A 27,703-nucleotide genomic window follows, 5' to 3' on the forward strand; every position below is an offset into this window, starting at 1 on the left:
TATATTGTGTCAATTGCACTGCATAGATCTGAAAATGTTATGAGCATGATTGTATATTATGTCAAATTGTACAAATGTACAAATATATAGGCCTATATATATTATATAATATGAATATATACCTATACTTAAAATATATTATATTATATTATATTGTATCACATATTATATATATCATATATATGTTATTCCATTGCACATTATACTGAGTCATTATATTATATTGTATTATATGCTATGTTATTTATATTACAGTTCAACTATTGAGATGTGTGTATGTATATATTGAGATGTGTATATTTTTACTGCTATAGAAATATATAGCTTTTTTTGTAATGTTGATTTGTGAAATAACTGTGTATTGCCAATTGCACTGTTCAAGGTTTCTTAATGCACATACTTGAAAAGGAACTATTAAACTATGAAAAACACACTGACTGCCAGTTTTTCACTATTTGATGTATGCTCTTTCTCTTAATGATGGTCAATAAGTAGTAACTAAAGAAGCACTATTTCGATAGTTTATAGATCTTCTCAGTATTTTCAAAGTGCACGAGCTGTGCAAGAAAAGAGAGCGTTTATCATAGACCGATGCACATGTATGACTGGCGATTTAACTAGCGAGATTCAAAGTAACGTAGAGGCAAATCTTTTTCACACACTTCACGTAGAGCATAAACTCTTGAATACTCCATGAAATTGGTTGCGAAATGTAAAAGGTTATCGTGATTTTTATCCAGATAAACCGCAGCTCCTGTCAACTTGCGCTTGTTTGACACGTCTGACAGACCTCTGGCGTCAGAGAGCTCCCGAAACAATATGGCGGCGACGCGTTTCGCCGAGAAGCAGTGGAGGCGGCGTCTACCTATATGATGTCTATGGTCGAGAGAGCAACTTCTTTCGCTCTTAATGTCTAATCCTCTCCCTCCAACCCCAAATCCGTTGTTTATTGGTTAAGCGATGTTGGCGCAGACTCAGACGCTAGGGAGGTCTTTCCTCCCCTGGGCAATGTAAGTGAATGAGCCCCAAGAACCGCCCGTGTCAGAGACAGATTCCATTGATTTCAATGGGAGCCAAAGGGAGGACGTCCTCCGTGCAGTAATTTCTGGTTACGATAGGGGGTGCTAATGTTATTTTAACTCAGGAAAACGAATTATAATATGCAAAGTATTAAATACTGATATCAAACTGCAATTTTAAAGGAGTTTAGTCAGTTCAATTAAAAAAAAAAATTCTCAAAAAGTTTGGGGAGGTCCTTCCTCCGTTTCCTCAATGGAAGAACCTCCACTGATAATGAGCACCCTGACTGTGCAACTACCCACTCCCAGTCAGCAGTTGTCATGCTGCAGGCCTTGTCCATAGCCTACTGTACACAATGTCTCTCGCCAAGTACCAAAGGAGTGGAGGTAGTGTGCAGTGATGACTACCCTCACTTACTGAGCATTCTTCCAATCATTACCTAAAGCAAACATAATACACATATACAAATGCTTAATACAACCTTAATACATCACTAAACCTGGCTCACACATAATATGACATAACTCATCACCTTACAGCTGGAGAACTGTCTGTTTTGTAGGCTGGTCTCTATAGTGTTTTAGTCAGGACAAGGAGGGCCTAAGGTGCTCTGGACCTTTGGAAAGGTTTACTGTAAAAACAAACACAATACACACATACGAATGTTTAATACAACCTTAATACACCACTTAAACTGGCTCACACATAATATGACTTATTTTTGTTTTGTAAGAAACACATTCCCTTACAATGTCCTATACACAGAAACACACTTCAGGTCGGCCACTATCATTTGAGCACCTATCAAAAAGCATGTACAAGTCGGGTCATTAAACCATTTCTAGCAATATGCCATTCTGGGTACAGGTGATGGGCTGGGGAGCAAGGTAAATGACAGAAGGATTGGTCAGGTATGATTTGACATCTCTGGCTAACTGTTACATGCATAATAATGTAATAATTTGTTGTTGTTAAAGAGTAAATGAACGCTGCCACCACCTCTGTTAACCTGGTGTGATCTGGTGCCACAGGCAAGAGGATATTAATCACAAGCATGTTACCACAGGGAAATATATTTTATTAAAGACATAATTCATTAAAACTGATAAACACTCCCAGACTGTAAATTCCCTCAGAGGGCATTCCCACATAAGCACAGGCCAACCCAAAGACACAGCACTACAAGTAAATAAAGAAACCCAGAAACACTGCAGTAAACACTCAACTCATTAACTCAACAGCTCCCTTGGTTGTCCCGCAGGTAACGCCCGACTCACATTGTTGCGTTGGAATGCGTTGATCCAACGGAAGGCAGAGGAGGAGTCTGGCGCATGGGGTTCTGTTGATACCGGAGACCTTATAGTAAGATTAACAGGTCATCAAACCAATCAAGTCACTAGCAAGCTTTTCCCCTTTCAGTAGTAGCATGCTATCATTAGACAGGGTGCTGCTCAGAGACCTCGCAAATCCTATGATACGTATTTTTCAGTTACAATAAAGGGGTTTTTACATTGTACAGTGTCTATTTCTCGGTAACTTTTAAAAAATCTAACCAAAAAAAAGTCATAGTCATAAACAAAACAAAACATATGTGAAACAAGCACAGACAGACACCTGTCAGCGGTAGCCTACTTGACATCTTTTCACCACAAGAAACCCAGGTGCTAGTGCACATATCCATGTTACCTTACCTTTAAGAAGGTAAGGCGTGGCCCGGTAGGTACACCTACGTTTCCGGGAGTGCGCCCGAGAGTAAACAGGTAGGTATGGGAGAAAAATCTCATTAGGCTGGTTTCGTTGAAACCAAACATCGTTAAAGCACGACTACCACAGTGGCTTGAAGTCAACATGTCCACATGACTTTGCTATCACTCCCTGACGTTTGTTAATTCGGAATTCAATCGAGATCATCCAGCGTTGAGGTCTACGTGAGGTGCACAACTTCTCTGATGATCGCCGTGGAACCTTTTGTTCTGTTTCAAAGGAAGACCAAACCAAGCTAGTACTGATCCAACAATGAGATTAGTAGTTACATTTTTATATTTTGCATGTTCATGTCAAACAGGTAGGCCAAAATGAGACATAAACTTTACACATTTTGAACACGTTTTATAAAGTGAACCTAGCCTATGGATATAGGCTACTCTCGATTTATCATTAGATTATTTTTTTCTGACTAACTCATGACCTTGACTCTACTTTAATTTAGGCAACACCATTTTCCATTTCTATTTTGTGAAGGATTCTCCGTTTTTATGACTCACTCCTCTTCCCTAACGCTTTATTTGTGAAAGGGGGTGCAGACCATGGGGGAGCACCTGAAAGTATCCTTGGAGAATTGGGTCACACTGTTACACTTCCATGCCATGACCTGGCTGTCAATGTTCCTCCAGCACTGACACAGTGGCTAAAAGATGGGAGCATTGTGGTAAAACGTAACCATTCTTCAGAACTAAGCCCTAGCCTTGGTCACTTCACCATACTGGACAATGGGAGCCTGAATATAACTGGATTAATGGCAATTGATGAAGGATTATATGGGTGTGAATGCTCACTACAGGACTCAAGCAAGGTTCACAATCATACGGGGGTGCACCTACACATCTTCAGTAAGTTTCCCATACTTTGTATCTGACAGTAACATCTTATAATTCATAGCAGGACCAGACAGGAGTGTCCTACAATGTTGCTTTTATTAAATGTATAGCTGAAACGCAGAGACTCAACACAAGCCAGATTGGATATGTGACGCTAGTAATTCAATCCGAAACTGGTTCTTCAGGATTGTTTGTTGTTTTAACCCCTGGCAGTGCTGATTGTTCTCACGGCTTCCTAGTGCATGAATGAAACCGACTGAGTTTGGGACTTTAATCACATGGCTGGTATAGAAATTCTACCTTTTTAGTCTGTGATACTCTTGTGATGAATACAAGGATTCTGTATGATTAATTCTACAGGGCTGTATAGAATATAATCTGACTATGAAGTACAAGATGCAGTAAATATTTAACTCTAGTGCATTGTTCCCTATCTAGGTGGTCCAGACAAAGTGATCCTGGATATCTCACCTGTGAAAAAACTCCCAAATGGAACCCTGTATGTCCGAAATGGCTCCACTGTTTTTTTCAAGTGCTCAAGCCCCTCTATATCCTATCCATCACGGACATTATCTTTGATGTTTGAAGGGGCCAGCTCAGACAAGGACACGCTTGTTTCTGGCAACGGATCTCTGATACTGTATGAGGAGCTGAACATCACGCCATATAGACAAGGAGACCACAGCTGTTCAGCAGAGAATACCATATCTAAGAAGATAGTGACTGAGACTCTACATCTGCTTGTATACTGTAGGCACTCACCTTTTCTGATTTCACTTTATTCCTAATGTGTCACTTACAGATTGTATAGAGGCTCACAGGTTTTATATTTAGATTGCATTCACTGCGGGCCATCTCCAGTGGCCCTTGCTTAGCAAGTCGGGCAAGTTCACCACATGTTCTGGAGGGTCATCAATGCTTGTCATGCTCCTCTTTGTTTCATTCTTTTTTCCCCCTTTGTAGATCCACCGGAAAGACACCCAGCATGCACTTGGAGGATCCAGAGTAACTCCTCCAGCGTTCTTTTTAGTTGCAGTTGGCATGGGGGTTACCCTGCGCCCACATTACAATGGGAGGATTTGACCTCAAAGGGGGTCGTGTTAAACTCGAGTGTAAATGAGACTTTGGAGGTAATACTCGACAGGAGTGTGTTGAGTGATGGGCATGAGCTTAAGTGCCAAGGGAAACATGTGTTGAGTCAAGGTGATGAAAACTCCTGCCGTTTCACCCTGAGTAAGTCAAGATTTTATTTTGTTTTTGTGTCACCGACCTTAGGGGCCAAGATCTAGTTTCACTTTCACAATACTGTTTATGCATGGGTTTTTGTTACTTGTATGTCTATGAAATGATGTGTGTGAAGTGACATTAACAATTCTCTCCTTTACAAATAGCTATTAGCCAAACAGGCTAATAATTCATAGTATTTTCAATATGTGCAGAGGCTGGAAGTGAATATGTTTGTGTTTCATTAATCTGATCAGATTTGAACATGACAGTAAATTCCTTGCTCTGTTTTAGGATATGTTTTTCATACACTGTTAAGTTGTTAAATTTAATTTTTCACACGTTTATGGCTTCCCAGAGACTCCATACCCTGAAGGGGAACCACTGGTGACGGTGGTAGAAGGTAGCAATGTGACACTGACCTGCATTGAGAAGCAATCAATCCCTCCTGCCAAAACCATATGGCAGCGAACTGTTGCACACAAGGACATTGAACTTGGCTCCAAGTATGTCATATCTGAGCAGGGGCCCACATTTAGTCTGACCATAGTGAACATCACCAAAGACGACGAGGGCACATACTTCTGCAGGAGCGAGAATCCCATCGCTGCCCGCGAGTTAGAGGTCTACCTTACAGTAAAGTGTGAGTATCTTCTGTGGGGAGCAATATGTTAAAGGTCTACCCTTCCAGTAAACGGTGAGTATACTCTGGGGATAAATACATTAGAGGTGTAACCTTGTAGTAAAGTGTGAGTATACTCTGGGGGATAGAAACGTTGTTTATCCAGTGTGAACTGCAAAAGTAACGGAATCCAACAATGCTTCAAAACTGACAAAAATTATTAGGTTGTTCAGTTCATGTTATTAGGTAGTGTGTCATCCCACATGTGGAGAAAAACTGTGAAGTAATGTTTCTGAAATAATAGACAAAGAAACTGAATTATTGCCCTGCAAAGGATATTATTATGTACTTTCCATAGTGTGACAAGAGTCTCTACTGCAGATGAAAAATTCACCCTGGCCACAGAAGTGATTTCTGTTTTTGTTTTCATTTCTGTATTTTAAACAGCGTCAGTGTCCTACACTGGTGGGATTGTTGGCACCTTCTTGTCTGTTCTGATTCTCGGAGCTGGGATTTCCATCGGAGTGGCTATATACTCAAACCGCCACAGAATTTGCTTGGGTAGGAAACTGAAATGCTGCTGCTTCTTATAGAGTTTGTGTTTTTAAGGAAATGTATCTTTAATTATTAATATGTTTGTAATCTCACACAAGGTTAGTACAGATATAATAATGCAATATACCAACTGCATAGGTGACACTCTCTTAAAATGAAAAATAGCTTTTGTGTTCATAATTAACATCTATTTGTTTTTTATATTCTAGGTTACCATTTTGGGTGAGTAGTCAGCATACTTTTTGTGTAATCATGGGACATTATAACATCATAACATCTGAGGCAGAAGGACATACAAAATCATTATGGAATTGAATGTGGTCTTGTTTGGTCCTCTCAGTAATTGTTCTGTCCATTCAAGGATGTGTATGGATTTATTACAGAAGATGAAGTGTGATTTGAGTCTTCAATATTCAGGAGGGTGGATAGCTGCTTTCTGAGCAGCATTCTTCAGTGTTAGGGGCAGCTGTGGCCTACTGGTTAGGGTTTCGGGCTGGTAACCGGAGGGTGGCCGGTTCCATCCCCGACCAGTAGGAAAAATGTGGGCGGGGGAAGTGGTACAGCACTGCTCTCCCATGCCCACATCCATTGAGGTGCCCTTGAGCAAGGCACCTAACCCCGATCACTGCTCCCCGGGCGCCGCTGAAGGCAGCTCACTGCTCCGGGTTAGTGTGCTTCACTGTGTGCCTCACTGTATGCTTCACTACCCTGGATGGGTAAAATGCAGAGACTAAATTCAGAGTGTGTGTGTCAATATCTCTGCCGTTAAAACAGTCACTAGTCACTAGGGCTCCATTTCCATTACCATAAACACTTGATCACCTACATATTAGCAATCAAGTAGTAAAATACTATCTATGGAGTAAAGCCTTCTTCAATGGGAATATTTGTTCTGTGTTTATGCATAGACAGCACACTATAACTAGAAAATGCATTTCCTGAAGGAAATACCAGTGCATGAAATGCAAAAGTTAGGAAAGGAAGAAGAAAAGAAAGAAGAGTGAAAGAAGGAAATAAGAAAGGAAAGAAGAGTGGGAGAAGGAAAGAAGAAAGGAAAGAAGAGTGAAGAAAGGAGAGAAGAGAGGATGAAGGAAAGAAGAGTGAAAGAAGGAAAGAAGAAAAGAAAGAAGAGTGAAGAAAGGAAAGAAGAGTGGAAGAAGAAAAGAAAGAAGAGTGAAAGAAGGAAATAATAGTTGAAGAAGGAAAGAAGAAAGGAAAGAAGAGTGAAAGAAGGAAAGAAGAAAGAAGAGTGAAGAAAGGAAAGAAAATTGAAAGAAGGAAAGAAGAGTGGAAGAAGGAAAGAAGAGTGGAAGAGAAAAAGAGAGTGAAAATATTGAAAAAAGGAGATAAAAATGGAGTGAAGAAGAGAGATTGAGTGTGAGAGAAAGTAGACTGAGAGGGATAGAGAGAAAGATGGAGAGATGGAGAGAAAAAAAAAGTAGAGAATGGAAGGTGTCTTAATGTTCCTAGTTACAGTTAAATTGAGAGGGACAGAGAAGAGGTTCCTTTGATTTGGTGCAGCTGTCAGTGAAGCACAGGTGCAAGCCAGTTTAAAGACCCTATTATGATGTCATAATGGCCCAATGTAAGTCAATGGGAAAATTTAGATTCGTTTTTATTTAATATCTTAAAAAGTATAAAGTTTAGAAAAGTGAAAAATACATTGCATAAGTGACCTACGCGACAAAGTTTGAATGAAGTTTCTACGTTAAGCGGTTCGGGCTGAATTAATCTCAGAAAAAGGTAAGAAGAAGAAGAAGAAGAAGAAGAAGAAGAAGAAGAAGAAGAAGCCTAGGAATAACAATACAGGGCATTTCATGCACTGTAATTAGTAGATTAGTAGATTAGGCTAAAAGGCCTTGTTTGGTCTTAAGAGCAGCTCAGGAGGTGCCTCTTAAAGCAGGTAATGAATGTAATACAATAAGGAAATCGGTGAATCAATACAATACAGAAATCAGAGGGCTGCTTAACCAGCAGCAACAATTTGATAGTGACACAACCTCGTTCTTCCATCTCAAGCTTATCAAATGGCAAGATTTATTGTGCTACCACATAACCTTCTGCTAGTCTTTGTCCAAATAGCCGTGGTGATACTTTATCAGTGCCTGGTCCAAAGCCTTTTTTTAAATCAGACAGCCAGCAGTTATGCGTGTACATCGGTGAGGTGATTAATAACAAATTAAATGTACTGTATGAGGTTTTTGACAGAGGAAAGGAATGATGTGCTGAATCTGGTGGAATCAGATGATGAGATATTTACGGAAGCAGTGCCCAGGTTACCTGTTTTGCCAAATGGACACTCCACGACACTGGTAGAGATTCACCGGATCCCATCCAGTAAGTCCAGACCACCTGAGGAAACCTGGTATCACACAAACAAATAAAATCAAATAATCAGTATAAGTATTCTCTACTGCATCTCTAAGGGCAAACTCAATTTGGGATGTCTGTCAGTAATTTTACACACTGACTTGTTTTACAGATGATCATGAAGATATAGAAAACACAGAGGCAACTCAAGAAAACCAAGAAACTATTATTGAGCCAGAATAGAAGATTGCAGAGTTACATTTTAGATATTGTAAATATTCCTGTGGACATTTTGCCAATACAAAACATTAATTTAGCTGATTTCAGAACAGGCATTGACAATTTCCCCATCATCAGTTACCCATGCACCCCGGATCATCTGGTTTCTCTCTACAATTATGGTCTCCAAACTCTGCTGAACTCACTTGCTCCCCTCAAAACTCGGACTGTCTCATTCACCCACCCTGCCCCTCTCTTCTCCCTCACCTACGTCAGCTGAAAGCCAAAGTGCGCCAGCTGGAGCGGCTTTCTAGAAGATCTGGACTCACTATCCACAAGCAGATCTATCATGCCCACATCATCAAATACAAAGGCGCCCGCTCCTCAGCCAAATCCCAACACTTTACAGAAAAAATCACTGCTGGTGCTGGGAACACTAGGGCCCTGTTCTCAGCGGTCAACAGCACACTGCGCCCCCCAGAAACCCTTCCCCCACACTTCTACTCCACTGACCACTGTAACACCCTGATGTAATTTTTTAATACAAAAATAGCCACCATCCACCAGCAACTAACCCCTCACATGTCTAGTTGTCCACCCCCTCTAGTTCTCCACTCCCCCATCTCTGTACCACTTTCATGCTTCCAACTCCCCTCTGCCGTCGAGTTATCAGATGCCATCCGGAAATCCAAATCATCCACCTGCCAACTCGACCCCCTGCCATCCTCCCTGGTTATAGCCTCCCTCCCCTCTCTACTGCCCCTGATAACTGCCAATATCCATTCTTCCATGACCTCTGGTTCAGTCCCATCTTCTCTTAAATCTGCTGCAGTGACACCGACGCTGAAAAAACCTGGTTCAGACCCCAACAACTTCAATAACCTTCGGCCCATCTCCAAACTGCCATTTCTCTCAAAAATCCTGGAAAAGGTAGTGGCATCACAGGTCCATGCCCATCTCTCCAACATAACCTCTATGAACAATTCCAATCCGGTTTTCGCCCCCGCCACAGCACAGAAACGGCCCTTATCAAAATCACTAATGACCTCCTGATGGCAGCTGACTCAGGACTATTATCCATCCTCATCCTCCTCGACCTGAGCGCGGCTTTTGACACCATATCCCACTCCACCCTCCTTGACAGACTAGCCTCCATTGGCATAACTCACACACCCCTAGACTGGTTCCGCTCATATCTCTCTGGACGTACTCAGTTCATCCAGTTAAAATCATTCTCATCCCACCCATCCCCCCTCTCCACTGGTGTTCCCCAGGGCTCTGTCCTTGGCCCTATCCTATTCATCATATACCTCCTCCCACTTGGACTGATTTTCCGTAAATACAATATTAATTTCCACTGTTATGCGGATGACACCCAGCTCTACGTTTCCACCAAACCCACTTCCACCTTCCCACCCTCCTCCCTCTGTGCCTGTTTACAGGAAATCAAATCCTGGTTTTCTTCCAATTTCCTAAAGCTTAACAGTGAAAAAACTGAGGCAGTCTTCATTGGCTCCAAACACACCCTCACCAAACACCCCAGTTTCACCCTCACCATAGATAACTCCTCGGTTACCCCCTCTCCTCAGGTTAAAAGCCTGGGTGTCGTCCTCGACAGCACCCTATCATTCCATACCCACATCAACAACACCATCCGATCTGCCTACTTTCACATCCGCAATATCAACTGCGTCCGCCCCTCACTCACTCCCAATACCACCGCAATCCTGGTTCACTCCCTTGTCACTTCCCGCCTGGACTACTGCAATTCCCTTCTCTTTGGTCTCCCACACAAACTCCTCCATAAACTTCAACTTGTACAAAATGCTGCTGCCCGTATCGTCACTAGGACGCCATCCATCAGTCACATCACCCCCGTTCTACATCAACTCCACTGGCTTCCCATTAAACACTGCATTAATTACAAAATCCTCCTCTAAGGCAATCCATAACCTCGCCCCTCCATACCTCTCTGACCTCCTCCACATCAATGTCCCTACCCGGTCTCTCAGGTCTGCCTCCTCCACCAACCTAACCGTCCCCCAAGCCCATTTGTCCACCATGGGATCCAGAGCCTTCAGCCGCTCTGCCCCTCACCTCTGGAACTCCCTCCCCCCTGACATCAGGAACATTGACCCTAACTCAATCGCTCTTTTTAAAACTCACATCAAAACACACCTGTTTAGGCAAGCCTATAACCTGTAAAGGTCCTGCCAACTGAAGTTGTTGCTGTTGCTGTATTTTGTATTTTTTCAATGTTTTATTCACTGTTGTAAGGCGACCTTGGGTTTCTTGAAAGGCGCCCTATAAATAAAATGTATTATTATTATTATAATTATTAATACTTCTTTCTGAGCAGTTTGTGAATTGATTCATATGGAAATTGTAGCCTTGATGTAGGCTTTTATTTTGCTTTTCTTTTTAAAATTATTTTAATAGCAGTAGCCAATAGATGACCAATATGAGTGCAAGGTGGAATCTCAGGGAAAAAAAATCTTTTGTAAAAAATAAATCTTTTATGTAAAAAAACAAAAAAAAACTACAAGTAGTCTAAAGTTGAGTCCCTCGGTGCCTATCTGATGTCTGAAACGGGCCTAAGAATTCAACCTTGCAAAACTGCAGGAAAACTATTGTAATGTGATCACTACAGTAGAGATGGGTGGTTTTCATAATGTGCCTAATGATGTATAGATGTTTGATATGTTTGTAAAATGTCAAGAAAAATTATATTACAATACGTGTTTTTGTATTCAGCTTTGCTGTTATGATTGCAGTAGTGTGTGCCATAGTAATTAAAGCAATACTTCTTGGATTACCTTAGTTACCAGGTTTTGCTTGGTTTTTGTTGTTGTGACTTAAATAGGGCCTATCTGTTCTGAGAAAACATTAATCATAGATGGTTCTAGAGTGACGGGGTCTGGATGATTAGTTATTCTTTGACTGTGGTTTGTATTGATCAGGACATTTCTTAATAGAGGAGCACCATAGAAGTAATCTGCTCCTGTAATCTGCTCCTAGTTGCTGGTGCAGAAGAAAATAGTAGTATTTATTGTGGTCATTTTTTTCTTATTTACATAACAGTGGTTATATTGAAGGTATGAATGTCGGTGACTATTAAACTGAGAACGTTTGTATTTTCCGAACCTTCACTTACTGACTGCATGACAAGGTGGGCGTGAAAGCCAAACCCAAATCGCTGTTTCAAACAAACTGTAAAAAATGCAGGCATGTGCGAGATACCGACATGACTATGACATAACTATTTCCGGTATTTCAGGATGCAATGTCACGTGGGCTGCCATGTTGACGAACATGACTAACATTCGGTTGCGGAAATGCTTTAAATTCTTACACCAGTATAAATGTCAAGTGCTCTGAATACTTTAATTATATGTGTTATGCGTGGTTCTGTTATCCTTCACCAGTGCAACCAGTAAGACGACGCCATGTGTGACTTGTTTCTTCCTGACTGCCCGATCGATAACGGCACTAAAGGTAACTTGAGGCTGCCGAGAGCTGCTATGACAGGGCTACTCAGTTGGAAGATGTACAATTGACTGTATGCGTGACATTTCAAGCCTACCTGACGCCACACGAATGGCGACATCTTATATTAATCATGATCTGCTATAATCATCTCGTAACATATCAGTTACCTAAATGTGTGTATTAATAATGTGGTTACCAGGAGTCTCGGATGGATTGGTTGAGCAGCTCAGACCCGTACATCCCCAGAGTTTGAGAGGTACCGCTGGCTGCGAGACATGGAGCGTGGATTTTTCACCTGGTGGATCACTTTTCGCTTGGTCTATGGGTTATGGCGTCGTGAAGGTGCTTGTATGGCCCCTGCCAAACACCGAGTATGTAGCTCGACAAGAAATTACAAAATCGTAGCAGTGTATGAATACACTGCAACGTTATACGGGTTGGAAAAGACGAGGGCAATGCTTACTTACTGTTATATTTCTATCTATTTCAGAGAAGGAGGAGACGATGGTCGGGATACTCAGCTAACCGATAAAACCTCAGACAGGACTTTGAATTGTGGCCATACTGTTTGGGGGTTAGCTTTTGGACCCCGTCCAAAGAAGCGTCCTGGTGCGACCAGCCACGCCACTGATGAACTTACCGAGGATGTCCAAAGGTTGTTTCTTGCCACAGGTCTTAATAACGGCATTATTAAGATCTGGCGCGTGTCAACCGGTGAGACATTAGACACTTTAGATTAGAGAAGCATCACTGTGCACGAGGCTAATTCAATTAGCATTAGCCAATATATCAGTATTGCAGTTTAATTTATTTCTTTACAATTATCAAGACAACTATTTTACAGTTAAGTGGTAGTTTGACATTACTGTACAAGAAACAACCTTGACCGACACACATTTCGAAGACATGATTTCTATTATTCTGTATATGGTTATTCTACAGGTGAGGCACTTTTTGATCTGAAAGGACATCAGTCTGTTGTCAGGGAATTGGTCTTTACTCCCGATGGAACTCTTACACTTGTGTCTGGCTCTCGTGACAAAACACTGAGGATATGGGATTTAACAAGCACAGGTAAGCGTGATTTCCATCAGTCTTTCTTTAACTATCAGCCAATAACCATGTCCCCACAAAATACATTTGCTACACATAAAATACGGGTTCCCATTATGGAACATTTAAAGCAACCATGGTCACATCTGCTTCTGACTATGTGAAATTAAGAGTTGTTTGAAATGTTACTGTCTATCTTTTTCAGGCAGAACATGCCGTGTGTTGTCAGGCCACAGAGGTTGGGTTATTTGTTGCAGGGTCTCTCCTGACAGCAGCATGATTGCATCAGTCTGCAGCTCAGACAATGTGAGTGGGTTATCTATACATATATCTATATTTATCTCTTGAGTGACATGACATGCTTATTATGTAAAGAAATCTCAGCAAAGATACAACCCCTACAGGAAGTGCCCCATCTATCCCGCAGTTCATGCTTTTAATTGTGACCGATGAATGAGCAAAAATACTCCAAAAACTGACCTAACCACCCTCTCTCTCTCACACACACACACACACTTTCTATTGTCTCTACAACAGAGAGTGTGCTTGTGGAGTCTTCGGTCCTACACCTTCATAAGGCACCTAGCTTTAACCAAACAAAGCGCTATATCGTCCTGCGACTTCTCCCCAGACGGAGCTGTGCTGGCTGTGGGCTCATATGGCCTTCACAACTCCGCTGGCTGGAGGGTGGATCTCTGGGACCCGTACACTGCTGAGCTCCTGGTAACACTCGAGTAAGGAGTCCTTTTATTACTGTGCTAACATCAGGCTGCAACTTTTTTGCATGTCTAAAAGGTGGAGTACTCAATTATATAAGAAAAGATACTTAAAAATGTTTTTTCATTTTTTTGAAAATTGGTCCTATGGGAAACAAAGTGGATCAGACAAAGCTATACACTATTCCTGGCAATCAACAACATTGCCTCAGGAGTAGGGTTGGGTACCGAGAACCGGTTCCAATATGGCATCGGTTCCTATACAACCGGTACCTACCCGGACCGAAATGCAACGCAAATTTCGGTGCTTTCTTTCGGTGTCTGAGCCGATTGTAATTAATAACAGCAACAAATCATGCAGCTAAATGAAGAAAACTTACGTAAAATTTAACGATCTTCATGAATACTTTTTTGGGTTACTAGGCAGATTTCGTGGGGCACATATAAAACTGCCCCATCTCCCAATGTAAACTTTGGCCTGTGTCGCATTGGTGATTACATAGCAAGTCTTATGATAGCAAAGAGCAGGCAGCATTTCACAGAGCAAGCACAAATAGAGCTAGCCATCAATTTCACAGAGAAAATGTAAACGGTCAGAAGTGTGGCTTTATTTTGCACAAAAAGATTCAAACAACACGGCGTGCAGCAAATGCAAAAAACAATTGCGTGTAAAGGGGGGAGAGAAGGCAAGAGTCAAAGGCAGTTCAGCAACCGCGTACTGAAGACTAAACGGAGATGCCAGCAACCCTAAACCTAGTCTCTTAAAGGGGCAGTACAAATTCACGTACCCAGTGGGTTCAAATAACAAAATTAAGTATAAACGAGATAGAAAAGATCGGTATAAACAAATCAGAAATGGTTTCATGAAATAAATGCAAACAAAATAATACATTTTTGACTCCGAAGGCAAATATGCTCATATTTCTGCAAAAGAATTACTGAAGTTTGAAGCTGTAGTGTGTGTACAGAGTGTGTTTTGTATTTCTTTATATTTATTTAAGTTTACCGTAAACTGTTGTTAACAGGTAATATATTGTTCACAGTTTGAAGTTAAAAGGTGGGAAGCTGTAGTTTTGTATTTATTTATAGTATACCTTAAACAGTTCATATATTGTTACATTTGAAGAAAAATATTTGCCTTGGCAATAAAAAAGCCTTTCTTTTATGTCATCAATTGTAGTTTTGTGCTATTTATAAAAAAAAAATAAAAAAAACGGTTCTGGCACCGTTTAGGCACCTATATCGTTTTAAAAGTATCGGTTAAGCACCAGTATCGGTAAAAACCCAAACGATACCCAGCCCTACTCAGGAGCACTGAAGGGAGCAGTGTATTTGATTGTTGATACTTGAACTCTATTTGAAAAGCCTATAGAGGAGACCCCTTTAAATGCCCCGTGTAACAATGTAGTCAAACCCTTGTTTTCATGACCAAGGATGTTGTTCCTCTGCATGTAAATATGACGTGTTGCTGTGCGTTTGTGCTTCAGGGACTGTTGTAGCTGTGAATCCTTTATTAATTCCAAAACAATCAAGACACTGTGCTTCTCCCCTGATGGGCTATTTTTGGCTCTGGTCGTAGACCACAGGTGAGTTATGTGTATAAACTAAACACCATCTTACAGTTTTTACATGTAATTAATCATTTTGAATTATAATCATTTCCTGTAACTGAGGATCGGCATTCTGCTGGTATTGATGCTGTACCTGACTAATGTTCTGACTAATCTTACAAACAGAGCTCTAAGACTCTGGGAACTGGGTCAGAACACTTTCATGATGGAGACAGACCTGACCACATTCCACAACGAACTGTGCTGCACTTTTCATCCACAGGAGGGCATCATTGCTACAGGGTAACTTCTAGCATTCAGAAAAAGAAACATTTTCCATTGAGCCTTGATAATTATACTCACGTTGTGATTCTTCAAAAGAAGTTAGTTTTTATAAGCATTACATATTGTGCTTCATAATGCAGTCCAACCAGTATTAAGTATGGCTTTCTCTGCAGGACAAGAGATGGCCATGCCAAATTCTGGAGGGTAAAGCCTATGATCCCCAGCCTTAGCCACCTGTGTCGCGCCGTCCTACGCTTCTCAGTGTCAACGCATCAGATGAAAGCCTTTCCCATTCCCCAGAAGCTTCTGGATTTTCTCACCTACAGGGACACCCCTAAGAGACAGAAGACCTACTGCAGGGCCCACTGTAGATGATGATGATGTGGATATTACTGATGATACAGACGACAGTCGCAACTTACAAAAGTGTCTATTTATTTCCAACTTGTAAATATATTTATACATATGTCCAATTTTGTGAATATTTTGTTCAAGGTGTAACTAGTTGTGTTCTGCTTTGTGTGTTCAAGTGCTTATTTGTAAGAGTGATGTTTAAAAACAAAACACTTTAGAGCTCACAGGTTCACAGCCAAGTACCCTCAAATGGGAGCTGAGGAGGATCAGATGATAAGTCAAGTCAGTGTGTCTGTTTTACGATGCCTCACTGACTACCATGTCTCTCACTGCTTGAAAAGCTCCAACCATTGAGCTCAGCTGAATCTTCTCACTGGTTCCCGAAGCCAGTCGATACCTTAAAGAGAAAAGCAGAGTAAAAGTTTGATATTAGACAAACTGAGTCACTGTATGGTGTATTGGGGGGAGAAATCATGAATAAAAATACACTTACTCAATGTCTGCCAACTTGATGAGCAAGCCCATTCGAATAGTAGGAGGAAAATCAACTGCAAATAAAACCATTCATAACTGTGATTGTCATGTAAACAACACGATTACGGTAACTTTGTCAAGGCAGTCAGCCACACATATATTGCCACATCATAGTGAAGTAACCTCGTTAGGACAAATAGCCACCTTTTCTAGCACTTGTGTCAAAGAATTTACTGCATGAGGTGTTTGAATTTCTTACTAAACCCAACAGGTTAGATAACCTTATAGTATAGTGTCATCACAGGATGTTGATGACTGACTGTTTCATCATAGCTGGTATGCAAATACCTGAAAATGTACATTTCTTTTCTCAGGACAGACTCCTAGGGAATCTTTTACATTACACTAGGCATACAAATATAATAATCAGGGACATTTAACCAAATGCATCAGTTGTTTAGAGGCAATCACAATAGCAAGTAGATTTAACACACTTGTGCCCATCCCAATTGACTACTGGGCAACCTCAATCTGGGGGGTTACTGCAGCAACACAAATATATTTTAATATATGGTTTTGTGGTTATAATTAACTTAAAATGAACGCAAGTGTTTGTGTTTCTATATTAGGTACAGGTACGAAATACCACTGACGTATGACCTACAAATGTTGATAGCCGAAAGGAAATGCAAAATAAATACTTTGAATCCATTTGAATCCTTATGCATTCCTTTGAGTCCTTAAATGACCAATTCACTGAAAATATAATATGGAACACCAGGGTATTTCTTTAATGTAGACCTGCATATAAATAGCTGTATGTAAGTATTGGTCAAAACCTCTGTGCTGGGTACAGTTTTCTTGGATAACCATGACCATGCATAAGGCAATCTGACAGATGCCCTTCATTAGTACCGTAAGAACAAAGTGGCTGTAAAATGTCTTACCTCTGTGTACTAGAAGATGGACTTCAGTCAAGATGTCGTGCAATGCCAGACCTTTCAGTGTTTTCAGTTGAAAAATTACTGGGGCCACAGTCAAGGAAATCAATGTGCAGTTTATTATTTGTCCACAACAATGCAATAACCTTTTAAGAGAGTTAAAATGTTCCCGAATAGCATTAGCGCCAACATACAGTAATGTATTTAATAACTGTTTTCTGTACTGTTAGTATTAAGGGTATATGGCATGTAAGAACAGAAGTCTGAAGAAAATGTTCTTACCTTGCCATAAAGGTTTAAATCAATAATTTACTGTTATAACTTCTTTGCATCTGATCAAGAGCTAGAACTGAACAATGATGGGGAACCCTGGGTAGGAAGTGACGGGTAAGGATTTGAGCCTAATGTAGCGAAGAGCCGTTCTAGAGTCACGTGAAACTTGCTACTACAACTCATTGAGTTTGGAAAAGGATACAATTGTACGCTGTGGTGAAATCCTTGTTCAGTGACCAGTCGAGGATGTTGGCAATGTCTGACCTGAGCGGGTGTCCAGTGCAGGTGTACACAGAGTCCTCCGTCACCTTCCCATAGGCCATGCTGGTGCTCTAATGAACCAACCAACCAAAACAAAGCCTGTCAGTTTGAGCCATAAAGAGAGAGATGCAAAGCCTGCTGGACGCGTGTGTGCCGCACCTGTAAAATATTCAGAGATCGTCTCATGTCTCCTCCCGACAGGGTCACAAGAGCCTTCATGCCATCTGGTGATACATCCACCCTGTGGGACAGGAAAGACACATAGTGCTCAGTGACTCAGAGAGAGATGGGGAGGGTGTCTCTTCATTCATTCAGGCTTTGGGCGCCCTGAGACAATGACGAATGTTATTCATTGACTGTCTTTTCTTTTAATTTCGAGTGCAGTTTGTGCTGCAGCAGACTTTATTTAAAATATTTTGAAATTCTCAAGGGCTTAACCAATATTTCAGGAAATTAGGCGGCCCTAGACATAACATCTAATCAAACAGACATAAACTACTCGAATATACTAACCAATAGTAAAGCCATTGGGCATCATTCACAAACTGTCATCAAATATAAATGTCTTCATAAAACCCACTTAGACAGTTTTCAGAAAGATTGTAACATTGACCACTGTTTTCTGATTTGGGATTTGTTCTTTGGTACGATCAGAACCTACGCGCACTCAAGAGCGCACTATCGTACACCAGAGGAGGCTCTTCCATTGAGGAAACGGAGGAAGAACCTCCCCAAACTTTTTGAGAATGTATTTTTGTAATTGAACTGACTAAACTCCTTTAAAAATGCAGTTTGATATCAGTATTTAATACTATGCATATTATAATTTGTTTCCCTGAGTTAAAATAACATTAGCACCCCCTATCGTAACAAGAAATTACTGCACGGAGGACGTCCTCCCTTTGGCTCCTATTGAGATCAATGGAATCTGTCTCCGATACTAGCGGCTTGTGGGGCTCAATCACTTACATTGCCCAGGGGAGGAAAGACCTACCTAGCGTCTGCGCCAACATCGCTTAACCAATAAACAACGGATTTAGCATTGGAGGGAGGGGATTAGACATGAATAGCGAAAGAAGTTTCCCTCTTCAACCATTCTGCAGAAGGATATCGATAACACGTCACCCTTAAAGATTGTTGTAGAAAGATTGCAAATAAAGAGGATGTGCAATGGAGAACAAAGATATTGTTAATGCTTTATTGAACAAACCGTTTCATTCATTGAGCTACAGAGAGAAGGTTAGTATCAAAACAACAGGGAAACCTGTTCCAAAAATCCAAGTCACTAAACCCAATGGTAAAACCGCTGCCGTTAATGCTAACTAGTATGCAAAATACTTATAGCTCACTGGTACCATAAAAAAACAATCAGTTGTACTGTTTTGTTTAAATCGTTCATACGCCTTTTGTTAGTCTGTTCACGTTCAGCTTACATTCTGAATGGAAATTGTTAATGAATGTTTCAGAACGCGTTGTGTTTCGTAACTATTCTAATAGCCTACTTCTCACTTGGGCATTGGCTTCATACTAGGCTACTGAGTGATGGCTGTAATAATCTGGCATAATCTGAGCAGCAATTATAGGAAGTTTTTGTTTTGCAATTTTAGAGAATAAAGGTAATTTACTCAGGGTTTGTACTTTTTCCATAGGCCTATGTGTTTAATATAAGCTTATAGCATCTGCTTAGACAGACACATAGCCTAAACATAAAAATATATTTCTGTTTAATACTAAAGTAGTCAAAGTCAGTCCACCCCTAAGTGATCAATGAAACATCCATTAACATCCACATTTGCCACAAACAATGTTAGGCTAACAGCCCATGTTAATAGTTCTGAAATAATGTTCTCTTACTTGTTGCCTTTGTAACTTGTTGTTTAATATTGTGGAAATGATGTTAGTGTATGATTCAGAGCATGATGCATTTTACATGGCATCACTTTTGGTCTTGTGTCTTAATTTTTCTTAAAACAATTGCAGCTGAAAATAAAATGAGTCTAATAATCTCCAATAGCTTTAGTAATTGAGGGGAAAAATATGCCAAATGGTAGGCCCAACATTTAGAATTTAGTTTTCCAATGACATGCTGCCCACCAGCTTTTTAAGTACAATGGTGCTGTCAAGCTAAAAAGGCACCGGATGCCTAAAAGAGCCCGGGTGATGTAATGTTGACTTTCGAACGACTCTTGAGTGACAGTTGCTATGCCAACGCCAATGTCACCCGGGCTATTTTATTCCTCATAACGCGATTTACTTCAGAGCATCTTGCATTGTACTTCGCTACCTGAGACCAGCTTGCTTGTATTTGACCTACAATAAACAAACCAAAACAACCATGTGCTTGATGTTTGACTTTGGTAGGAAAGTGGTTGATTCGCTAGTTGGTTATAGTATCAAAGTAAGCACATTTCATTAGCTAGCTCGTGCTAGTGTAACGAGCTATCTTGTTAGCTTGAAGCTATTCATATGTTGTTGTGCTTAAATTAAGAAAGTCCTTAATGTGTTGTGATTTTAAGACATATCTGACGGCACCCACAATTAAATTTGAACAAAACAGGGCATTGTTTGCACAACATTTTACTAAAGAACAACGGGGGCTTGCTAGCTTTGACATGCTAGCGGACATGGCTAATTTACAGGTTACCAGCAGGCAGGTGTAGCTAAAACTTTTTATTCGCTTAATATTGTGCCTAAACGGATACTATGTACCCCGACAATTTTTGGCTTTCAGTCAGAGAGTCTCAAGAGTGGTTCGAAAGCCATCAGCTACGTTTTAGTCACTTAATATTGTCGCACAAAAGGAGGAATTGCTATTAGCAATATAGATACTAGCGGCGAAACCTGTTGATATGTGCATACTTACAGGAGGCCGGCAGCCAATATTAAGCATGTAAAAAGTACCTGATGGCTTTCGAACAACTCTTGAGACTCTCTGACTGATAGCTAAAAAGTGTCCGGGTGCATAGTGTCCGTTAAGGCACAATATTAAGCGACTAAAAAGTAGCTGATGGCTTTCGAACGACTCTTCAGACTCTCTGACTGATAGCAACAAAGTGCCCGGGTGACGTATTGGCGTTGGCATAGCAACTGTCACTCAAGAGGCGTTCGAAAGTCAACATTACATCACCCGGGCTCTTTTAGGCACCCGGTGCCTTTTAAGCTTGACAGTGCCACACTGGTGGCTTTGTATCAATTGTATCCCTGCCTGCTATTTTGTAGTACTGTAGTCCACATAAAACACCCTGAAACAACTTGTATCTCACATACTTATGCCACCAACGGAATAAGCAGGCCAATGGCAGCCAGGCGCACAGTCCTTCCTCCCTCACTTTAAAAACCACCAGACGCCACTGTCGTACACTAACGCACATTTGAGTGCCGACATGTTTCTGGAAAATAATTGTTATTTGCGTTTTCAATTCCACACATTTAAAGTATTTAAATTACAATTTCAAGTTTTATCATTTAAAAAAATAATAATAATTATCTTTGCAATAATGGCCCCAATGCACTGGTCCAGCTCAGATAACTCTGGACAGGCAACTTTCTTTTTCTTTGGGCCTCAGAATTTTTTTTTGTTAATCAGTTAAGCACCCTTCTCCAAATACAGCATTCACTCAATAAATAATGCCTGTCTTTTCATGTGGCTATTTTTTTTTTATCTACTATTGACGCTACTGAATACGACTGCTCGTTTGCTGTTCACATCCTGCAGCAGTACCTCACTTCCTTCAGCACTACTGCTGTGTTTTTCTTAAGTTTGGCGTCACCATCTTTAGATTTTCATTTGGGCATTCTTGACTTGACTGCAGGGTCATGCCCTTGAATGGGGATTGGTGGGGCATTTACCTAATGCTAATAAGGAAGAACTGACACTTGCTTTCAATTTACAATGGGATTCATCATACACAAATCTCAACAATTCTGTGGTTTTAAAACGCATCATGAATCTGACGTAGACTTTCCTTAGGACATCTCTCTCAAGAACAAATTAACAACTAAGGACGATTCTGGTGAATGATCAAGTCCATGATGGTAATGAGAAGTAATAACTTGTCAAATGTTTCACCTTTTTATAAGTGTAAAAAAAAAATGTTTTGTTAAGTTTCGCTTTTCAAAAGTCCACAGTAGTGCTAGCAGGCCTGTCTCTGGACACTCACGTCTCTTGCCGGATGACATACTCCAGCCTAGGAATCATCTGGTCCTGGGACAGTGGGCCAAAGCGGAAACGGGTGCATCGGGACTGCAGGGCGGGGATAATCTTTGACAGGTAGTTACAGATCATGCAGAACCTGGTATTTTCTGTGAACTTCTCAATGACTGAAAACAAGAACAAGGAGGAAAAGTATCATCTTCCTATCATCCTTTTTTAGATTTAATAGCCTGCAATGGATAAAAAAAAATTAAAAAAGGAAATCTAAGAATTGACTAAATTCAGCCTCTTTGTATTACTGTCAATAATTTCAATCAGGCAATTGTTCTGCTCATATGCATAATTAAAAATCAAAATCCCCAAAAGAGGAGGCCTCAGTTGTCGAGAATGGCTAATACTGGTGGTTCACATCTAAGCCATTTGGTGAACAGCAGGTAGGCAGGGGGGAGCAGATGGTTACCTCTCCTCAAAGCATTCTGGGCATCCTGGGTCATAGCATCAGCTTCATCTAATATCACCAATTTGAATCCCTTCCTATAAAACAGAAAGAAATAAGAAATAACCACGAAAACAAAAAAATCGCAACATTGCAATCAACATGATATTATTATTATTAATAATAATAACCAAAGTACTAATAATGATACTTTTAATAGGAACAAACGCCAACCACAAACAATGATATGGACATACTTGAAAATGGTTCTGGTGCTGGCAAAACTCAGGATTGGCCCCCGCACAACATCAATGCCTCTGTCGTCTGATGCATTAAGCTACCATAAAAATAGAAAGCAAATCACCTATCTGTATGTTCCTCTTCAGCTTGGGTGTGCTGTATAGCATTTAATAGCTTACAATATTTTGGAATTGAAGTAGCTTTAAGTAAATATTCAAGAGATGTTTATGATGGGGTTTAAAATCAGGAATTAACTAGGTGTTATACAAAGGTAAGACACAATGTATCCAGATTAACCCACATAAAGGTAACACACATATACATATTACATAACAGTAGCCCCTTATACATGCGTCAATGTAAAGCTGTTACATCGCTTCTACCACGATAGAAACTCGCGAACGTGTTACAATTGCCTCATGTATAAGGGGTCTAGATGTAAACCGTTAGTTTTTCCGCCGATCGTCTGAAGCTTTCGAGAGAGGTGGTTTACCACGTTCGTTCGGCTTAGAAAAGGGCGTGTCAAATCAGGCCGATGTGGGGGAGGCGGTGCGTGACTGGGGGGAGACGGTGACAGGAGGCTAGAAAGTTAGAGGCTAGAAAGTTCACTCCATCATCTCTTTGAAATTCCTTATTCCATGAGTGGTAGGTTACAATGTGACTGGCTGTTTTAAAATATAACTAATAGCCTAACGAAACAAAATAACCCAGGAAGTTTCGTCTTCGAGATGTCAAGGCTTCTTCCAATACTGACAGCTGACTCATAGCTTGCAGGTTTGCGGGAGACGCGACATTTGAGGGATGTCACTTAATTTAAACCTTTTTTGCTTCCGTTAGTGTGTGTGTGTGTGTGTGTGTGTGTGTGTGTGTTTGTGTGTGTGTGTGTGTGATAGAGACAGAGAGGACTCAGTAAAACATCGGAAAACACAGTGTCTCGTAAGCCTTAAGCTATCAATCACCCCCACAATGAAATATGCCATTACAGTCGCGACAAACTTCTTGGCATTGTGGTGCGCCCAAAACGCAAGCTATAAACGTAGCCATCCTAATGTAACCAAAATATACCTCTGCTGATATGCCTAACCTTCGTTCTATTTAGAATTTGTCTTAGCACTATGCAGGAATAAAATAGCATCTACAGTGTCAGGATTCAGGCGAGAGCGCCTGGCTTCTATAACGCGCCCTGCTGCACTGAAGGAGCGCTCACTCGCAGCACCTGTTGCTGGAACGCATATAATTCGTTTTGCAAGGGGCTGTAGTCGTGGGAACGACTGGCCTGGTTTCTCCCAAAAGGAAAGTAGATTTTCCTCTGCTGATCCCGCGTCTATATGGAAGTTTGTAGAGAGATTGCCGGGGAGTAAAATGCTCCCTTTCCTTTACGTCTTCTGCTGGCTAGCAATACAGACAACCGGAAAGGTTAATAAACGGAATGAAATAGCTACACATTACACACGCTATGTTTTAATAAAAGCCACGTTACTCACATACTGGTTAACACTGTTTGTTACAGCACATAAATGTTTGTCGCTACATCCAAACTGCGTCACCGTTGTCCCTCCCTGTGCTCCAGCCGCACCATTTTGCTTGCAATGTGAATCATTTAATTTAAATATGCTTATTGGCATTTGTTGCACCTTAATCATTTTCTACAAACATGATATGCTATGTATGGTGTAGTAGACTGAGACTCTATTCACTACTGCACAAAAACTAGACACGTTTGAAAAACTAGACGTTTGCAATGAAGTAGGTTAAACAACTTTCGCCAATATCTCCGTAAGGGAGATGGGTTATGTGCTCAAATTTCCTGGGATCAAAGAAGACGTTAGTATTCATGTGCAAACTAAAAATCACGTCTCAGGATTGCTGCGCATGCAAGTTATTTTGGGTGTCTCAACTGTAACTAATACCACTGTCATATAATTATGAGTCCAGTAAAAGACGGAGCTGAAACACATCCACGCGTAGACTTGTTTTCTTTCCATCCGAGAGTGGTTATTCAAAGAAAATATTAAGAACTATATGCTGATAGAAAGAAGGGAACTTTAAGCCACTACACTGCCTGTGCCCGATGCGGATCCACGTTGATGTTGTTAGTAAACAAACCAGGTGGGAGCACATCTCCGTGGTCTTTGCGCATGCCCGAGGCAATGTAACAGCTTCACATTTTGCACATGTATACAGGTAACGACAAGAGCCGTTTCCCTTGAAAATCTTCACACCTACACGCGAATACGATACGATAAACTGATCTGATCTCAGTGGCACATGTATAAGGCCCTAGTGACACTTCTACAGACCTATTTTCCTTAAAACTAAATATTTCCCCTAAGGCTACATATTTAATTCCATATATCAAATCCTTACATTGACTATGAGCAGTTTTATTACTGTATAACCAAACAAACTTTCCAGAGCACAGATTTATGCACATCTTTAAATCTGTGTCCCATCACAGTTACTTGATTTAAAATACCCTACCTCAAGAACCATGGAATTGAACTCTTTTTCTTTGTAAAGTTGTTTAGCACAGGCCAGAATGGTTGATGTTTTCCCTGTTCCAGGAGGTCCATAGAAGAGCAAGTGGGGCAGCCTTTCCTCACTTATGAACTTCTGGACTGAAACAAACATTTAGCACACACCTTAAAAACACCACAAAACCATCAGTAAGGTGAACTATGAAGAACTACAAGCAACAGTGCGAACAACATGTCAGACTTACGTGTGCTTAGAATATCTTTGTGGGAGATCAAGTCATCAAGAGTCTGAGGTCTGTATTTTTCCACCCTGCGTCAGAAAATACAACGTTTATATATTATGGGGCATGGTTCACTACAAATGTTGCATAAAGTGTCTACAAATACGGTTAACTGAAACTCCAACCATATGTTTTGAAGGGAATACATTGTGTCATTAGATGTTCGTCACTTTAATTGATTTCAGGCAGCAGAACATGATTTACCCACTTTAATAGGAAGCAGCAACTTCAGGATACAACTAGATACAGCAAACTGCTGTACAAAATAAATGCCTGCCAATTTAGCGGACTATTGGATGGCAAAGTAATCTGAGGAATCCCAAGACATTACCAGGAACAGTATGACATTAACTTTATTAAAAGAATGTAACTATCCAGGTGCAATGTATTGTCTTGAAAATTGAAGCCATAACGTATATTTGTTTTACGTGTGTGTACAGTGCAGCAAAACACTCGCTGCATGGTAGCATTCACAGCAGAACTCTGAAGCTAACTAACGTAAGCTAACACTAACTATGCTAAGTGAGAATATATAGCCCTCCACGAGTTCTCCGAACAACTCTTTGAATCGTGTAATGTTAACATACCAGGGTAGATTCCTTGATTCTAATGGTACTTTGCTGGTTGATGTCATTTCAATGCGGTTGATACGTTCCTATATGTGCATATGTAACAAAACTTCCGAGACCCGAATATTGGCGCGCTGAGTGGTTTCACAAAAACGTGAACCAGTCAGGCTAATATCCAATCAAGTTTAGGTAATGCAGTATGGGCTGACTTTAAAGAGGAAATGACGTCAACGAAATGTCTCAACGACTCGGGAACACAGTAGAGTATTGTCTATGCTCGGGCATGTTCGTAGTCGTACAGATCTTCAAAGCTCCGCAAAACAACCGTCGAGCTTCTGTTTCAACTACAGTTTCAGCACCAACGAAACAAACAAAGACTGGTAAATAGAGGAGAGCTCTAGTCCCTGACCTTATCTTGTAATCCCAAATAAACATGTAATGGAGATTTTGTGTTAAAAACTAAATTTTGTAACCATGAAAAGACTTGCACCCTCTCCAACAAGACAATAGATATGTTGTCAGGTGCCACATGGTAGAAGTTGCAGATTAAGATTGTGAGAAAACTATGGCGTCAGAATAGTGCCAAAACTCACACGCGTAATAAACATCTACTCGAGCAACTTTCAGGTTTTCACACGCGTAATAAACATCTACTCGAGCAACTTTCAGGTTTTCGCGAGCGTGAATTTCGTCTGCGCACTAAATTTTAGCATCTGCGATATAAAATGCAACCACTGCGAGCGTAGAGACTGACTTGCTCTCTCTCTCTCGAATTTCTAAAATACACGCGTGAACACTTTTTTTTTTCGCTCGAAGGATGATTTTCTGCTCGCAAAGAATAGTATTGGCACTTTGTGGGCGGTTTTGGCACTGTGTGGGCGGGAACTAATGCAGGACGGTAGTGATGTGTCGTTCGTGAACGATTCGTTCATTTTGAACGAATCCTTACAACGACTCGAGAGTAACGAGTCCTCTCAAAAAAAAGATTCGTTCTTTTTCTCGTTCATGACTGCGCATCGGGACAACTGGGACTGTTGCATTGGCTAAGCCAAGGAAACAGAAATGATTTGTTGAATGCAGGTCACGTGAAAAATGATCCAAATACCCGTATCCGAGAGACCCAGTCGGAAAAAGAACTAATCATTTCTGTTTCCTCTAGCTGACTGTACTGAGCCTATGCAGGTCACGTGGAAAGGGATCCAACGATCCATATCCGGCAGATGAACGAATCATAGATCCAAAGACACGGTTGTCAAAAGAACGAATCATTGAACGAAAGACACGTTTGGCAAAAGAACGAAACATTGAACGAAAGACCGATATCCAGCAAAAGAACGAATCATTGAACGAAATACCCATATCCGGCAGATGAACGAATCATAGATCCAAAGACACGGTTGGCGAAAGAACGAATCATTCAGTGTGGACACATGTGTCCAATTTCCGATTTCAGTCCGATTTAAATTGGATATTGGACACATGTGTCTCCCCAGAACTAGATTCATTGTGTCCGACTTGAGTCCCACTGGACTCCGATGTAAACCCCTGGACACACGATTCGATTCCGCTGGTAATTGGACTGGGCGCGTATCTGATTCAAATTG

At 40.8% G+C, this 27,703-nt stretch overlaps 3 protein-coding genes across 3 annotated transcripts; 2 read left to right on the forward strand and 1 right to left on the reverse strand.

The window, feature by feature from the left end:
- Positions 1-3,036: 3,036 nt before the first annotated feature.
- Positions 3,037-9,081, forward strand: vsig10 (V-set and immunoglobulin domain containing 10; the record flags this gene model as incomplete). The annotated part of the gene is given in 11 exon segments (XM_080852670.1): positions 3,037-3,085; positions 3,315-3,629; positions 4,056-4,367; positions 4,581-4,850; positions 5,200-5,484; positions 5,911-6,024; positions 6,228-6,240; positions 8,216-8,375; positions 8,501-8,515; positions 8,519-8,710; positions 8,824-9,081. Coding segments are annotated over 11 exon segments (1,983 nt in total).
- Positions 9,082-11,993: 2,912 nt separating this feature from the next.
- On the forward strand, positions 11,994-16,015 carry wsb2 (WD repeat and SOCS box containing 2; the record flags this gene model as incomplete). Its single annotated transcript, XM_080852321.1, has 9 exons — positions 11,994-12,042; positions 12,236-12,407; positions 12,527-12,750; positions 12,979-13,110; positions 13,295-13,395; positions 13,627-13,823; positions 15,293-15,391; positions 15,542-15,658; positions 15,814-16,015. The coding sequence occupies 9 exons, from the start codon at positions 11,994-11,996 to the stop codon at positions 16,013-16,015; spliced, it is 1,293 nt and encodes a 430-aa protein (XP_080708447.1).
- A 98-nt stretch (positions 16,016-16,113) lies between these two features.
- rfc5 (replication factor C (activator 1) 5) lies at positions 16,114-26,247 on the reverse strand. The gene is made up of 11 exons (XM_080852125.1): positions 26,118-26,247; positions 25,495-25,559; positions 25,254-25,390; positions 22,790-22,869; positions 22,557-22,630; positions 22,104-22,263; positions 18,103-18,184; positions 17,885-18,014; positions 17,416-17,493; positions 16,488-16,542; positions 16,114-16,391 (listed from the first exon to the last, which is right to left on the reverse strand). The coding sequence occupies exons 1-11, from the start codon at positions 26,162-26,164 to the stop codon at positions 16,292-16,294; spliced, it is 1,008 nt and encodes a 335-aa protein (XP_080708251.1). The 5' UTR covers positions 26,165-26,247; the 3' UTR covers positions 16,114-16,291.
- Between the last annotated feature and the right edge of the window lie 1,456 nt (positions 26,248-27,703).

This window comes from Sprattus sprattus (genome assembly GCF_963457725.1).
Source record: "Sprattus sprattus genome assembly, chromosome: 15".
Classification (NCBI taxonomy): Eukaryota; Metazoa; Chordata; class Actinopteri; order Clupeiformes; family Clupeidae; genus Sprattus; species Sprattus sprattus.

What these genes read in the sequence shown, in the direction of transcription:
- rfc5 (XM_080852125.1), bottom strand. Translation starts at nt 26,164, where the DNA reads ATGACATCAACCAGCAAAGTACCATTAGAATCAAGGAATCTACCCTG. An exon ending in TCAATTCCATGGTTCTTGAG is followed by an intron (nt 22,870 to 25,253) that starts GTAGGGTATTTT and finishes TTTTTATGGTAG; the next exon opens with CTTAATGCATCAGACGACAG. An exon ending in TTTCACCACAGCGTACAATT is followed by an intron (nt 17,494 to 17,884) that starts GTATCCTTTTCC and finishes CTGTGGCCCCAG; the next exon opens with TAATTTTTCAACTGAAAACA.